The 17,760-nt window shown below is 40.6% G+C and overlaps 1 protein-coding gene across 1 annotated transcript in view; it reads right to left on the bottom strand.

The window, feature by feature from the left end:
* NTRK2 (neurotrophic tyrosine kinase, receptor, type 2) overlaps positions 1-17,760 on the bottom strand; it is a 185,086-nt gene that overhangs the window by 133,445 nt on the left and 33,881 nt on the right. Inside the window, exons 8-10 of the mRNA XM_010568646.1 lie at positions 16,336-16,368; positions 11,379-11,479; positions 10,009-10,108 (exon numbers count right to left, since the gene is read on the bottom strand). Of these exons, the coding sequence (XP_010566948.1) occupies positions 10,009-10,108; positions 11,379-11,479; positions 16,336-16,368 (234 nt within the window). The remainder of the gene's footprint in view (positions 1-10,008; positions 10,109-11,378; positions 11,480-16,335; positions 16,369-17,760) is intronic.

Below are 17,760 nucleotides of genomic sequence, written 5' to 3'. Positions count from 1 at the left end.
GAAGAGGGGTGGGAGGGGTGGGGGGGGGGGGGGGGGGGGAAGAGACATAAAAAGGATTCATTCAAATAAAACAATCTTATTTGAACTTTTGCCCAGAGTTGAAATAAAACCTGAAGTGCTCCTATTACTAGATATTCAAGTAGCTTGGCTACCTTGTGTCTTAATTCTTCTTAATTCCTGTGAACTTTCATACTTTCTCATTTCTTCCTAAGCAGAAACAGCATTGCTACAACAATGGCTTTACAGCACTTCTTGTTCATTCTGAAAGAAGAAACACCATGAACCTGGCAAAAAAATCTATTCTTGATGCTTTTTGCAAATATTCAGATCCAAAGAGTGTAATGCCATGAGACTGTACAAACAAAACAAAGGCATCTTCAGATGCATTAAAGGAAGCTGTTGATAAAAGGCTACCCTGTGTGTTTTTGCAAAATCGGGCAACAAAGAACAAGCAGTTTGCCTGATTTGGGGAAAGTTCAAATAAACATCAGAAAACTTCAAAAATCATATTCAGTCTCTGAGCAGTTTTTGTTTGTGGGGCTTTTTTAGACACACACATTTGCCTAGGACATACTTAAAACAAGTCTTCATTTTTTGTGAGTCCGCCCATGCTACTTTGAAAGACGCAGCTCCACTGCAGGAAGCAGAATGACAACAGCTGTGGGGAGAGCTACAGCACAGTGCTGTGTGCCAGCCAGGCTCTGAGCCCATGATGAATCTTCCCGTTGTGCAAAATTCAATACTGAATGCTTTTACAGGAACGAAAGAAAAAAGGGCACTCCAACTGTACTAAGATCTCAGCATCTGCTAACAGAATTGATAAGTAGAAACCATGGCCAGGCATTTAAAAACAAGTTTTTTATGAAGCACAGTAATTGCATTATCTACTATTCAGGACAAGCACAGGGTTTGTCCCAAGCTCAGGAGAAAAGAAAAAAAAAAAAAGTTCAAACTTCAGAGCTGTTAACAGAAATCAATGCAACTCAATCAGGGATGGAATCCTATGTCAGTCTTTGAAAGCTGAGGAATGCAAATGGAAGGAAACTCACATAAAATCCAACAGATATTGTAAAGGAGTGGAGCAAAGTCCTAAGCAAAGTATACTTGTAAACCCCAGTGGTGTTATTCAACTGAGACTCACATACCTGAGCCAAATAATTTCCCTGAAAAAGATGTCACTGTACTCTAAATAGCATGCGGTCTACTGCAATCTTTCAGTATTCCTGTCTTCACAATTAAGCCAGTATTCAAAGGCAACACAGAACAGCTCAAAAAGCATCTTTGTCCACATGCCACCTTTATGTACCCCTTTTCTGTTCCTCTGCAGTGTGAGTCAATGTGTCCAGTGACAGAACAAGCAGCAATGGGCACAAACTGAAATAGAGGAAGTTTAATTGAAACATAAGGGGAAAAAAAATGTACTGTAAGGGTGATTGAACACTGGCACACATTGACCAGAGAGGTTGTGGAGCCTCCATCCTCGGAGATATTCAATCCCAGCTGGCCACAGCCCTGAGCAACCTGCAGTTGCTCACCCTACTTTGAGCAGAGGGTTGGACTAGACGCTCTCAGAGTGTCTGCCAGCCTTAGCTGTTCTGAGTAAGTATAAGCTGGACCAGCGCCCAGGAGCAGCCTCTAACAGCACCTCTGCTGGCAGCTACTTCCATATTACCCTTTTCCCTAGCTGGAGAACATACAATGGACCTCATCTCCGCCAGGAATACCTTCTATTTATCTACTATCCATGTTCCCATCCATGTTGTTTGAGTACTGCTTGGTTTTTAGCATGTAGTTTTCTACCATCATCTAGCCTCAACATTTCTTCAAATGGTGATCACAGCCAAGCACATATTTACTTTGTAGTAAATGGTGCTTAAAGCATTGGAGAACAGGGACCACTCAAAAAAAAAAAAAACCCAAACAAAAAAACAACCAAAAAAACGCCCATAGGCTGGCTTTGCTATTCTTTGCTCATTTTCCTTCATCCCATTCACTCCCCACTTCTGAACTTCTTCCAACCTGTCTTTGTGTCTCATCTCACTCTGATTACATGTAAACATTTAATTATTATGACCCACCTTCTCTCCCACCTCCTACTCCTCTCGTCCTCATATTTCTTCCTATGTCCAGTCTCATTTCTCTCTAAAATTCTCCATGGGCTAAACCACAATCTGCCCTCACAAACTAATGCATTCCCAAACCAGCATGACCTGCATATGGGCAAAAATTCGTACAAAAGCAAGTAAGTGTTTGCCCTTTGCACATAAGAAACTAAAAGAGAAACTCTTGAGTTCTGTAAAATAAAGACTTGTGAAGCAAATGTAGGTGTAGACTGAACATGGGGTTGGGTCTCTGCAGTTTACACCTTTAAGACTGACTCTTCTCTTCTGCCACTACCCTGACCTAGGAGCTGTGTGCTATTCCTGCAAGCCTTGACCCCTATCAAGGTAGAGCCCTGGCAGCTGTGATTTTCAGCTCTCCTTTCAGCTCTAATCCATTATTAGTCTCATTTCTCTTCAGCCTCTTTCCATTTTGTCTCTAAGCTGTCCTCTACTCAGCATCTCCCTAGTTCACCAGTTCATTTCACTTCATGCGCACCACATACATGTGCACTCAAGGAGTGTACACTTCTTTTTGGGTGAGGGAGAGTGGAATACAACAGGTACTTATTTACAATCACTTTCCATATATTTTCACTAACAACAGGCATGAGGCCTCAGATAATTTTCCTGTGTTAATAATATCCATCAGTATAGTACTCTGAATCATGAAAAGCTCTCAAGTTAATAACTCCCTTTCTGCCTCAATCATTACAGCTGAGTTTGAATTTTTGCAACCAAAGGAGAGCATAGTCAAATGCACCATGTCATCATTAAAAATTCCCCAGCTTTGGATTTGAGATGTGTCCCTAAATCCTTTGTTATATATGGGGCATATTGTCCCCTAGCTTGTTCCTACTGCAGAACCAGAGCTACGTTCCTCTCTTACGTCTTGCACTTTAGGATCAGACTCAGGAAAACTAGTAGCAGACAGAAACAGAAACCTGAGACCTACAGACCAAATTTTATATAAATAATAACAATGGAAACCTAGAAATGCCTAACAGTAAGTTCTGATAGGGTGACATGCTTTAAGAGACATCTCTTTTTCTTTATTGGAACACAACAGAATGGTGGCATAAATATTTTAAGATCTTTGTAAAATCCCCTACAAAAATTACTTTCACAGATCAGTTTATAAGAACTCTCATTCTTTGAAGTACTTAAAACAATTTGCTCCTTCAGGCTAAGGTCCTTAGAAGCATTAACAACTCTATCTTCCAAATGTACATGTGATAAGTAACTACTACTGCCCCCATTATACAAGTGATGCACCTGAGACAGACAATTTGTATGATCTGCCCATGACTGCAGGGACTGGAATGCCAATGTCAAACAATAAAAATAGTTTCTTGTGTGTGATTCAGATGAGCAATATCATCGTTGCCTTTACTTGTCTACTCACTAAAAATACTGCGGATTTGAGCACATTCATTTTTTTCTACATCTTATCTTACAACACTGACTCACATGAATTAATCCCTCTTTTATATTCTGCTCATTGACTAAATAATGAAATGTTCTGAAGACATTAAAGGATCAACGCCCACAGAATCGGCATTTGGGTAGGTACAACACAGCACAAAATCACTTCTATAGGTACAAATGGAAACTCAGAAAGTTCAGCATTTCTGTGACTTGATGAAGGTCAAGCAGTTAAGCATGTTCCCAAGCTGCAAACTGATCTTCTTAATTATCTGGCAAACAAGGTAAAATTGTCCAGGAAGCCCTCGCTCCAAGCTTCTTGCAGACCAATTTGAACATTAGATAATATTTGTCAAACTACATGTCTTTGCTGAAGATGCAAAGCTTTTATTTTGTACTTGGTTTAGAATTAAAAGGAGTACAAGCTCTTCTAGTCTAACTGCACTTCATTCTTCTCCTAGTCTATAAGCAACTCAGTTGCTTAAGCAAGATATGTGATAACACATGAGTTAGAACAGCTCTCCCTTTTCCCATATCAGTACTTCAAAATACTCGTTTAGAGTCATCTAAATTCTCCAAAATCTGAATGCCCTGAATGAAGCAGGGTTTGTTTTGAAATCCCACGCAATCACCTCGTCTCCCACAACAACGTGAAGTCAAGTAAAATGTATTAAAGCAGAGAATACAGTGACCATTTGCTATATGCTTACAGACAAATAAGACAGAAAACATTCTTCCTGCTGGCCCTAAAGTTACATCCAAAAGAATATGCAAAAGCCTCAATAATGGTCATGTTCAGACAGAACGGTAAAGCACTCCACTCTTACGTGGACAGCACTGTCATTTAAAGTCATGTAAATATGATTACTTGGGTAAATAAGGGTTAAAGTCTTTATATTGTCATGGACGCATTGTGTCAGAATGACAAAATTGTTTTGTATGGAGGCTTTTATCATGCAGTTATACAGTGTTTCTTACCCAAACTGAAATACTGTAAGACAACTGAGAAACATGCTGCAACTGAAGATGAGTTTCAAGCTGCCCCCTCCTGGACTGTCTTTTGGACCAAAGCTAAAATGTAACAAGAGTTTACAAGCAAAAAAAAGATAGTCAATGACACACAGAGAAGAAAAAATATTCCTCAACCGTCAACGTGCTCCTGTTGGAATAAACAATGCTTTTAATTAAAAAGTTTTCAAGGAAGTTCATGGCCCAGCACAAAAGTTATAGAAATCACATGAGAGAAAAAGCTATCATGAAGTTGGAGAAAATACCCTGTTTTGACTTTGACAGGCAAAATCCATGGGTGTGTTCATAACTTTTAATCAGCTTGGTGAAAGAGCACAGCATCCTGACTGATAGTCCAAATATTAAACTCAAAAACAATGACAAGCAGCTAGCAAGGGCTTGAAGGAAAGGTAGCATTTTGGGGCGTTTGTCCTAAAAGGGACACTGTTTTCTTTCTTAAATCAACCCAATCTCATTACCTGATCAGAGAAAGACAAACTCTGTACCCTGAACTGCACAGACTTGAAAGACTGTGAAAGGGGTGAAGCATTCATAGTCAGGACTTATGTTTAGACATGGTAGGTAGTTCAGAGAGCACTTGAAGAAGAAGCACCTTCCAAAACGTGACACCCAAGCCCACAGACATGAGAAGATAGCTGGCACTGCCTAAGTACAATGGTAATTTCAGACTGTTTGTTCCCTTACCTTTGCACTACTGCACACAGCTAAAAGCACTGACAGAAACTTCATACAAACATTCAGAAAACCCCCTTGCATCCCAAAGGGATTAAGTACACATATGTTTCCCTCTACTTCGGACAGATTCTATTTGTTAACTTCTTAAAAAGACAGAAGGGGCTGCTTTGGAGAGGAGTGGGTTCTCTCTCCTTTCTGATTTTGGTAAAACCTACAGAACTCCATTTATCTCTACAGTAAAACAGATGTGATAATACTCTTGTCCATAACTATCCACTTACAGCTTTCCTAGCAAGCAAGGAGTGCTAAGGATATTGCCTTGTTGCTGGAATAGGGACACCCTGTGCTACTACAGTTCAAATCAGCAAAAATGTTTTCATCTTTTTAACTGAATTATGCTATTTCAAACTTTATCCACTGATTTATCTTCCATCAGTTTCCTCCATACTTCCATTCATGCTTAGTGGCATGCTGCTACATTAACATTTGCAAACTGTGTATCGGGTTGGTTATGCTGCAACTAGTTGTTTATTTAAATTTATTTTTAAACACAGGAGGTAGAATAAAACAGGACTAGAATTATTCTTCCACAAATCCTCCCAGGGAGTTCACAAACCTTCCCCTGCCCTCTCTATTCCAGTTCCTTTTGTTATTTTTCAGTTTCATAAGGTGGTTAGATGGAGTCAGAAACAAACACAAAATGGTAAGAGCTGTCATGGCAGCCTTCAGTGAATTCCCACCATAAGCACATTCACATCCTCCAGCAAGCAAGCAAGCCAAGGTGTTTCCTGAGAGCAACCCACAAATCTTAATGAATACATTTAAGAAATGAACTGAAGCTTTCACCATTTATGCTGCAGCATCTTGCAAGGGTCTAAAAATCTCACCTCCAGATTCAAGCAACCAAAAGCAGCTTTTCATACAAAGCTGTTATCAACAGACTCTGTATAAGAAGATGTTTAAAATGTACACAAGCTGGGAAATAGCATTATGTTTCACCAGTTACTCTGATGAATTTTGCAATGGAAGTCTGGAAGTCTAGCACAACATGAGAGTTTATCCACCGAGCAGAAAGAACAGTATTGGTTTTCTGTACTAGCCCTGTTTCAAGTCTCTTCTAGCACAGATTACAGACCAGTTCTGTACTAATACTGTTCCTGAAATTAATCATCAGAACCTGCTGTTTCCACTAGCTCTAAAAGACAGAGTGAAAAGAAGCAAAGCAAGAACTAAAATAATTGCCTTGTACAGTGCAACCCAACTTCAACCAAAATCCAGAACATCACAAACAAATTGTTTTTGTTTTGTTAATGGCGGTGAAAAAGTGCTCTGCTTGCCCTCCTTACCTGCAAAAACACTTTATTACTACCATTTGGAAAGGTAACTGAGTGAAATTAACATATCCCAACTTGTCCCCTCACCTTAGATATATAAAATCAAGAGAGAAGCCAAAAGATAGGGCAAGTTACTTTTATACAGCTCTTCAACAGATCTTGGTAAGAGATTGATCAGTACTGCCAAAGTCCTGGAAGCTCCCAGAGGACCTGGTGCTCCCTATCACATAAACTGGACTCTTTTCTGCTCAGTACAGTAATGGAAAGAAGACAATGGGGGCACATGAGCTCTGTGGCAGTCTCTGCAGCTCTTCAGCATGTGCAGTGCTTCCAGGTACGGGCAGCTCTGATGCAGCACAGCTCAGACACAACCACTTGCTCCACATCTCTTTCTGGGGATGCTATCACTGTCACTCCCACACTCCAATCATGCTCAAGATCTTTACGCACAGAAGGACTCAGCAAGGACACAGTCTAAGAAGTGGACAGATGATGGCCATGCAGAAGATGGGATAAGCTGGCATTTAAAAATATGAGGCATAAAACAATGTCCTCAAGAAGCTGCAGATGCCTGCTGTGAACCCAAATGGGGGTGAAAATTTCATCCCTTACATAAAGACATTTCCTATGGGACACACAGTGCTGATTGCCTATTTACACATTTCTTTTTCTGATTATCAGTGGAACATTTTTTCCATGTACACAGTTACATGAAAAATACCACTGAGTGCCAGTTTGACTGCTCCAGTTACTGAGTGACTATTTTGGTTTTTTCCAAACTGCTTACTGAAAAAGGGTGGGGAGACATTTAATGACAGAGTGTCTGAGGTGACCGTGTTTTGTTCTCACAAGGTAACAGTAAAATGAAGCACAGCCTTTTTTGCATTTCTGCCTGACGTAACTCAGGAAGTTCCTTCTTATGAATGCAAAACATTCACTAATATTTTGGGGAAGATTTGGAAAAAAAAAAAGAATTTTTAATCTTGTTTTATATGTATTTTCAATGGTAATCTGGATATTTCACTCCTTTCCACTTTCCTACTAAGACTGTTTATTAAACCACCAACTAACTATAACACAATGTCTGTATGCTAAGTTGGGACTAATTTTGCTGTCACTGAATTCAATGGCAAACAACTCAAGGGGTTCACAGGTAGCTGGCTTGATCTTTTTGTTCAGAGTTTCGAAGACACACATTTTAAATGTATTGTACTGATCAATACTGACTGCAAAAAATTTCTCTTCACCTTTGCCTTATTTTCCTCATGCTCAAATACCCCAGGTTGCTTATCTTCTGTTATGAATTCTCAATATATACTTATGTTGCAGGCTTTTCAGAGCAGGTAGTATTTTATTATTAGTCTGGGTATTACATATCGATTTGGTGTTCTAATCTCAGGTCTTTAAATATTGCTTTAATATAAAATTCAATAATACTGATGATGATAAATGAAGAGGGTGTTTCTGGGACTTTGGACTACAGCTAGATCCAGAATGTGAAGCTCAGGTGTGAATGCAAACTTTGGAGAAGTCTGAGGTTCACTTCAGGGACAACTGAAGGCCACTCCTTTCTAATGAAACATTCAAGAGTTATTTGTAGCTCACAGTGATATTTCACCATTACCACACATACCATGCCCATGATTAATTTTTGAAGGAGTGTACCTGAACTGTGAACTCATTTTACTGATCTTCCTAACCATGACTGTTCAAATTTAAAAATATACACCATATATGAGGCTGCTGCCTTTTCATAATTTCATCTAGTTACTCCCCCAAAAGTGTATCCTTACTAAAATATGGTCTACATGGACAATTCTGCAGCAAAAAACTACTGAGTTCAAAGTTACTGATCAGGCAAGAGCATTATTTTTGTGAGAGAAGTTGTACCTGAATATGCTAAAACATAACCACCATGTAAGTAGCTTCCTGGAAGGTAACTTAACATGTTACCACACAAAATGCAACTTTGTGCATTCTCCCTCAGGGTAGAGTTTGCTTCCTAGTTCCTCCAATAATGTCGTGTTGAAATATTTAATGCAAATTTTGAAAAACCTAACAAGCATTCAGCTTTAAAAAGCTAACATCAAACACTTCTCATCGTTGCTTGCATTTAGTTTCCACCTACTTCAGCTCTCTAAATGCAATTCAGAAAGCTTCAGACACAAATAAAATTTAGGCTGAACTGTTGTTCAGTCACAGGAAGTTTTTTCTAGACTTTCGCCAAAACTCTGCAGCTATATCCTGCTGGCTCCATGTTGCTATTCAGGATATTTCACAATGATTGTCCTCTTTTAATGCTACCCCAAAGAGCAGAGACTATGTCATATCAGGAGGAGGTGAAATAAAAGGTTACCATCCCGGCAACCTGTCTGCACCGACTACATTCCTGCTCTGCTCAAATCTCATTTGTTCCAGGAATTCTTCTCTAAACAGAACACAGAAACACAAAATACACGGTAGATATCTCTGAAAAAAACACTGGTCAAGAGCAAGCAAGGTTACCAAAATATACATCCATGTGGTACGATGTCATAAGCACAGCTGAGAGGAAGGACATGAGGTTAACAGGAGCCTGCTACAAGATTACTCACCACTCTCTCCACAGACCCTCATATACACATCTTAAGAACAAAAGCTCAACTCCTTTAGCACACAGCAAAGCACCTTCTAGTCCTCCCAACAAGACAGCAAGTGGTTTTTTTCTTTTTCTCTTTTTTTTTTAAATACAATTTCACCACATGGCCAGACACAGACTGATGATATCAGTAAAGTAGTACAGTAATGGAACTGTTGCATGTACCTCCGTGTTACACATACCTCCATCTGGCTGTAAAATAAATAAATGAATAAATGGAAGGGCTGAGATTTCCCTCTTCCACAGGGACATAAGCACTTGCCACTGTCTCCAGCTCCTACTTCCCAAGATACAAACAGAAGCTCAAGAAAATGCATCTGTCAGAAAGCACCAGTATGACAGGATCCACTGCAAATGCACCTTCCGCTCTTGCCATTGTTTCCCCTTGAATCTATCTCCTTAACGTGACATTGTAGTGTGGTCTGAAGTATCTCTTACATACAGCATAGATTCTCATCAAATTGTTGTAATCAAACTCATATCAGAATAAATTTCATGTCCTATCTTCTTCCTACTTACACTGACTCAAGTAATATTTTACTCCAGGAAGTGTCCCAGGGGCCTTTGCAGCAGAAGGGAGAGAAATGGGATTTGTCATAAGAAAAAAAGAGAAGTAGAAGAGTTTGATTCAAAATTCTACACTCTGTCTACATCTGCTTCTGCCCTTACTTACCTGATGAATTAACAAAACACCAAATGTGATGGCACTTAATCTAGGTATTTTGACTGCTCTCAGTGTAGAAGCCTGTAGTATCAGTTCATACAACCCACAACAATTCTGGAAGATACAAAAAATAACCCTGCTTACCTTTCATCCCAAACTTCGAGTGTCTTCCAAACTTCAGAATAATGAGCATTATTACTAAGCCAGTGCACACCAGTGCTGCAATTCCCACCACAACATACACCTAAAAAAGAGCACACAAACAGATTTGCTTGTTTTGTTCTTATGAACTACCTTCAAAGATATTCAGCATACATTCAGATTAACCCAGTTAGGTAAAGAGATTCATTTCAACTGGGAAACATTTGCACTCAGATCAAAGAGTACAGAAAACAGCCACTTGTTGAGGTTTCTTCTATCCTGCAAAGAACAGAGAGTCAGACACCTTTGAGAACAACTTTTTCAACATCCTGCACATTCAAAGCAGGTGGGAGGGAGTGCACATCACCTCTTTCCCTTCCAACAGAGTGGCATGTTACAAGAAAACAGATAAGGAAAGCACACAGGAAAAAGAATTTTTACTGTGAGGGTGGTTGAACACTGGTACAGATTGCCCAGAGTGGCTGTGGAGTCTCCATCCCTGGAGGTATCAAAACCAGAGTGGACACAACCCTGAGCAACCATGCGGGCCCCGCTTTAGGCAGGGGGGATTGGACCAGAGGATTTCCACAGGTCCCTTCCAACCTCAGCCATTCAGTGATTCTGTTATCAGACGAGACAAGACTGTCCAGGATCCTATCAATTTTTTAGCACAGTGTCCCAACTCACAGTCTGCTCACTGGTTTGTGAACACACATGGTCTCTACTGCCCACTGCTTTACTGAGTCACTCATGCAGGGAGGCTGCAATATCAACCAGGCTGGCCACCCACTACCGGTTTCCAACAATTCAGTTCAGAAGAGCATGAAAGGCAAGGCAGCAGAGGTGGCCCATCAGTTCAGCTACTTATACTAAAATCTACTGCAAATTATTCGATCAAAAACCTACATGAAATAATGTTTTAAAAACATACAATTAGAATTTGAAAGTTTATTGCAGCACATCCTCCCTGTAAGGAGGAGCTGACTCCAGGACTAGAATTCAAACAACAATCTTCAAATTACCTTGGATGTCTTTGTTTTGTAAACAAAGAGTTGCTCTCCTTGGCTAAAATTAGAAGCAAAGTCTTAGGCTTAAAAATTACAGTTAGTTATTTGGAAAAGCATGAAACAAAATAACTAGCAATTTTACTTGGACTGAAAAGTGATTCACTCTTTCAAAAAATGGGGGAAGGACAAGAGTGGGGAGCACTGATTTTGGTTTTTTTTCCTTTTTTCCTTAGTTTTGATCACAACACAGTAATACCTCTGGTGGTGTGGTAGCTCAGGGTCCTATTACAATCTCCACAGTTTTGTGAGTTGTATAGCCAGGAAGTCCGCCAAGATCACATATCAGGAAACAATGTATATACTTACAGTGATGCTATCTTCATTCTCTTTGTTGGAAACATCCGTAGAAGTGATTTGATTACTGTTATTTGTGGTGTCTCCAAGATCATTGGGCGTGGTTTCATACTCTTAGGAAAGGAAAAAATGTTGCTTTTATAATTTCGTAACCTTAGAGGGGAAAGGGTTGTCTTTATTATTCCTGCTTTTTAAGATGGTAAGGCCATTAACAACTCTTGGGACTCTGAGCTCTTTGGAAACAATACATAATTGCTAATGTAGCTGGAACGTTTTGGGGGGATCCCTGTGGCAGCTAATTGAACAAATGCGTTGTGACGGACAAACTTGAAAAGAGAAGCAATCTACACCAGCATATCTCTACTGGAAAAACTAGAGTTAAATAAGAACTCCATCCATAAAGCTATTTTTATGTGCTTCTGACTTCCTATTAAAAATGAAAGACTGCCCTCTACCCTTAACTTCTCCAGCCTTGTATTCAGCCAAATATAGGACAGTCTTAGAAACTAGCTTGGGGACTTTTGTTTAGCTGAGGAGAACTTGGCAGATGAGTTTTTAGCTAGTTTATTACTACCAAATGTGAAATAGCTGTTTTTCTTCATCTAAAAAATAATACAAAATACTGCTGTATGCACAGAAGTTACAGTTTACCATAATAAACTGTCATACAGGTAAACCTTTAAAAAATTGAGTGCCTGAGATGGTATGAAGAAATTTGACCTATCAAAATAATTCCACTGACAGGTCTGCAGCGGTGAATTCAGAACTATTCCATCAAAAGAATGAACGTGTCTTAATTATTTATAATTATTTAAAAATGAAACACAGATATTTACAGATTATGATTTCCTGTCAAAATTATTCAAATGAGATAAAGAAAATTAAATAGTATACATACGAACTTAGAGAAATGTGCATTAAAGTAACATATAAAAATGCACGTATTTTATGATTACATCTGGAAAGATACATAACATTTCAGTTTTATCACTGTAATGTGTGCAGATGAAAGAAACAAACAAGGAGAATAATTGCATCTATTAAAAAAATGCACCTCCAGCATTGTAATTTAAATTTGCAATTAACCGCGCATTTCTTTACACATTTCGATTAAAATCAGTGCCATAAGCCTACAGATGGAATTTTAACTGTGAATCTGAAAAAGCAGAACACAGAGGCATAGCTCTCACTAACTAGAGGCAGGAACTCTTCCGACCACAGAGCTGCTGCTGAACATGGGCAGGGAGGGCCTGCGCCTCAGCAGAGTTTATCTTCTTTAGCTCCCAAGTGCAGTTTGAAGAGCTCAGCCAGCAATGCTAGCTGCACTGGGCTTTTGGTCTTCATGCATGCATGAACACATTTGCTTCTGCAATGTATTCAGCAGGCTGCAGATTTTTTGGTATATGAAGCTACGCAGCTACCTCTGGCACCAGTGCTACAGTCAGTACAGTCAGGTTGTCTGATCAGCTCACGTAGTCTATTTTGGCTCTACACCATGCATGCCAAAGGATAGAACTCTTTCAAGCCAAAATACATACTATGTATACAGAGCTTTCATGAGAAACAAACTTTAATTTCCTTGTCTTTTACTATTTGAATTCTCTGACGCAGCACTGCATCTCTATGCCTATAGCTTCCTATGCTGCAAGGTTAGAGCAGCAGCAAGAAGCAAACAAACAGCACTCCTTACCCTGGGCAGCACAAACCCCGCCTGAATGGCTCACCTGCGCAAGCAACCTGGACACTCAAATGAGGTGCTGTTCAGGATGCCCACCACCATGACTACACGCTCTGACACAGCAAAGGACGAGACTTCTGCTTCATTCATTTGCAGGCAGAGCTGGCTTTATTAGAAGTACCTTAGCCTACAATATTGGGACCCTGAAGGACTAATGAGAACAATGCAGAGTGTTTCAGGTCTGGTCTGTGAATCGTCTGAATGCACTTTTATATTAAAATGGGCAAAAGCTAAAATAGGCCACGTCAGTATGCTGGTGTTGCGTTGCCATTCCCTGCTGTATAACTGTGAAGCACTTGCATTTGAACTAGTGCCAGATCTTCAAAGCCTCTTGAAATGGGCGAGCCAGGCAAGTAAAACAGGCGCAACAGCTATCCAGCCAAAACTGGGTGATTCCGACTTAAACAAATTCCTGTTCATTTCACTATGAAATCCCGACATAGACACCAAGCACTATGACACAGACAGGGTCACGCCTCTTGACTCATGCTGTGTGGGACTTGTATCGCTTCAGGGCCAGGTCCTCCGGTGCCGCGTACCTCACGCAGCCACCTGTGACTACATCAACTGCGGTGAATCGCAACTGAGGCTGGGCAGTATTTTGCAGCCATTTCACAAACAAGGTGCATGGTGGCTAGGCTACAGACAAGAGCACAGTTATACCAGCACCGGGGGGGTCACTCTGCACAGTCCTCTCGGGGGTTAGCTGATACGGGGCACGTTGTCTCTTCCATGTTCACAACCATATTAGAAAAAGCAGCGTGGCACAAAGACATGAACTCAGAGCCAAAGAAGCTGGCTTTCCATTTGATTGACTGCTCAGCCCAAGATGAGTCGCTTTATTTCTCTCAGTTACTTCCCAGATGGGGCCAGGACGGCCTCCCCTCTCTGCCTTTTCCAAGAGGTGCAGCAGAGGTGAGCTGGAGGCACTAGTGACTGCTCCATGCTTGCGGCAGGCAATGCCCCATGCAGCTGGGACTCCCCTCAGCAAACAGGACATCACGCAGCCTGCTGCAACCTCATCAGTTCTCCTGTTTCCCGTCGTTCACTCAAAACGCTTAACGGAAAACATCTGGCAATCACCTCACACGGAGCACAGGAGACAGAAAGTCAATTCCCAACAGACAGACTAAACCCAGCTACGAAGGCATTTGCTCCACACAGAGGCGTACTCGAGGCCGGGGTCCCCTGCCCTCTGTCGCCTCCATCTTCTGTCTCCTCACTGCCCGGCTATGGGCCCTGCTGAGCTGGGCCCACTTGCAGACCCGTGGCCCAGGCTTGGCCCCAGGGCAGTGCCCAATGCCTGGGGTTGCAGCTGCTCATGGCCCCCCCCGGCTGCCCCACTCCTGGCTGAGGCGGTGGGACGGGCCTGGCTGCCAGGGCCTGCACAGGGACCCCCATGGGGAGCCCCTGGCCCTGAGCTGCCCCAGCACTTGCAGGAAAGCACCTTGGAGCTCCCATTAACTTTACCCACAGCCAACAGACTGACGGACACACAGATGGTGCCAGTGCCCAGCTGGATCAAATCCCCTGCCGCTACCTTTACACTTTACACTAGGCACATCTGCAAAACGATTAGCACGAGGCTGTGAAAAATGCATTTTAAAGGGAAGACTGCAGCAGGGGGGAGAAAAGGTGGGGGTGATGCTTTAAATCTTCCTTCCAGCATAATCTAAGTTGTGGGTAAACAGGTTAGCATAGAGATAGAGCAGTCTGAAAAAAAGTCATGAAAACCATGCAGTCGCTGGAGGGAGCTCATCTCCGAGGTCCCACTGTCAGTCATCCAGGCAGCGGTTCTCCAAAGAAGTGTAGCAGTTCCTAGACTTTCCAGCCAGCCTCATTTATTCACCTCACTAAGTGGACTTGAGAATTTGGAATAATTAGGGAAACACTCTGGACTACAAAGTGTTTCTCAGAGCAAGCACTGAGTCACTGAAACAAAGATCAAAGAAAGCGGTTTCAAATAGCAGAAAGAAAAGCCAGGAATAAAAAGGAAGGCTGCTTTCATCAGGACTAGGTCTTGCAGGCTGTGATCTGCCAGCGCAGCTTGAAGTGCACGTCTCAGCACAAACCTACCCAAGTCAATCGAAGCACAGCACTCACATAAAGCCATACACAGGCATCAGGACTTTGATAAACAGCTCAGAACCAAAATCTTAATGCATACAGCTTATATAATACAACATAACTAAGAAATTGTGCAAACCATCACTGCCTTGCCACCCCTCAAAAAAAAATAATTTGGAGAGAGAGGGAGGGGAAGCTATCCTTTAGTATTTCTAAGCACTTAAAGCCAAACTGATGCTTCAATTGCACATTTGCTAAAGTTTAATGACATGGAATGGAATCAAAGCAATAACATTTAAATCAGCTTAAGGAAACTTGAGTCATGGGCCATTTCATCCAAATAAAAATTACTCCAAACAAGATCCAGCTTCTGCTGGAAGCTAAAGGGTGTTTGGGTATGTTGGTTAGGATGGACTTTCCTGCTCACCAGAAATATACCAGAAGTATTATGTAAAACTATCCAGTTGCTTTTCATTCTGCAGCTTCTATTCTAGTGCACACTGGCTTTCACTAGGTACAGAGCAAAACATTTCACCTAACTAAAAAACTAATGTGAACACTGTGTCATCAAATCTTCTGGCACACACTCAGATATCACTGAGTTGATGGTCTGCTTATGCAAGAGAGATTAAGGGAAGGTACAAATAAGTGGACAGAGCAAAATAAATTGCCTACAGGAAAATTTACTTGTGCCAACCTCATTTTTAAGTGGGATTTAGGGATACATTTTTGTAAGCAAAACAACTATTGAATCATCCCTGAAAAAATAAATTAAGTTACATAAGGAGAAATCACAAACTCTTTTTCCTCCAAGAAATGCCTCCAAAAGGTTCACAAAACCTCATGCCTGTGAGCTACATCAGACAGCTGTCATCCTACAGGATCAACTGCAACCATTTGTAGCAGTGGATTTATGCTTTCTCCTAATGTGAATCAAAAGCAGCAGAGTGAGTAAAACATCATATTACCCTCATGTATCTTAAATAATATAAGGCAGGAGAAGAACCAAAAATACAAAGTACCTTTTAGAATTGTGTTATAATCTGTGCCATTTCCATTTAACTGAGCCTGACATTCAATTTAACTGAGCCTGACATTCAATCTTTTAATGGTTTCAGTTCCTTCATTTCTATCATTAAAAGAAAAAGGAAATCAAATATATACCATAAACGTCTGGATCCACAATTGGGCCACTACCTGTACATGGAGAAGAGAAAAAAAAAAAAAAAGAAAAAGCTTTGTAAATAGATTGCAAATGCTGAAAGAATAAGAGTTTCTTTAGGATTTTTTTAAGAGTTGGCATGTTATTTGCAATAGAAATGATCAGTACCTACACAAATGCAAAGCAGCATCAATATATTGCAGTACTTGTTTATCAGGTTACGTTTACAACCATTTTAGAGCTATTCCAAAGGTTAATATTTTGCTTCATGTGAACCAGCTAATGCACAGGGCACTAGCTCTGGCAAAGGCAAGTATATTTCCCAACTGGGCAAAATTCTTCTTTCCGCTGTTAATGTATATCTGGGTAAGTGCAACAATAACTATTCCTGTTGAAAAATCAATGGTAAAATTTTCCCTGACCTGTGGAAGCAGACTTCAGTGAGCATTAACAATCACTGACTTTTACCTGGTAAAAAAATTTTGCTGTTAAATCACTGTGAGAGCAAATAGGTTTAGCTGTGAGCTGGCAAGTTAAGGGCTAGAGGTAGGAATGACCTAAGCAGCATTATTTCATTGTAAAAGGATGCTTTCAAAAAGCCACCTGCACAGCTGATACACAAACAGAACTCCTACCAAAAGAGTCAGATGTGTCAGAAGCCAGCCTTTACACAAGCAAATGGATACCCATCTAGTCTACACTTTTTCTAAATTTTATTAGTTCCAATTCGCAGCTTTTTCTAATTACTGCACATATGTGAGGCTGAGCACATATGTGAGTATAACGCACAGAACGCCCACTGAAATTAGCATATATCAGACTATTCACGCATTGAAAGATACTTGTGTTGTATTTCAACATAGCCGTTCATTCTGGTCTATAATGTGTTTATAGCATAGCTTGTGTAGTAGGCTCCTAATCATAATCATATGGAAATATAATTAACAGATAGTTAAAATCTCTAAAGATGAATCAAACTTCAAAAAGCATAATTCCATTTTATAGTATTATACAGTAAATTCATAGCAGTGGCATTACACTGGCATAAATCCACTGTAGAAGTATGACCAGAACATCATTGTTTCTGCTTATATCAACAGCGTGAGAATCTGCTGAAATACTGAACACAGTTGCAACCTATTTGCAGAATGGCAGCAGATAATTAGGTTTATTTTTAAATGCATTTGAAGACAGTCTAGTATCCAGAGATATAAGTTAATAGACCCCGTGAGAACTGTCATGTCAATCTGCAGAAACAAATAACAAGTGAAGAAAGCTTGTACTATCATTCCTCAAGCAACTTCTGACCAGGCGTTTTTGTCCATAAAAGTTCATGGATTCAGTTTTTCCGGTATAAAAGATTCATCTATTGAAAGACAGTATTTCTAATTTACCTTCTGCAACCTGAAGGGGGGGGGGGGGTATCC

The sequence above is a fragment of the Haliaeetus leucocephalus genome, unplaced genomic scaffold, assembly GCF_000737465.1.
Source record: "Haliaeetus leucocephalus isolate CR32 unplaced genomic scaffold, Haliaeetus_leucocephalus-4.0 Scaffold251, whole genome shotgun sequence".
NCBI lineage: Eukaryota > Metazoa > Chordata > Aves > Accipitriformes > Accipitridae > Haliaeetus > Haliaeetus leucocephalus.
The sequence above is the reverse complement of the archived record's forward strand: the minus strand, read 5'-3'. Positions and strand labels throughout refer to the sequence as shown.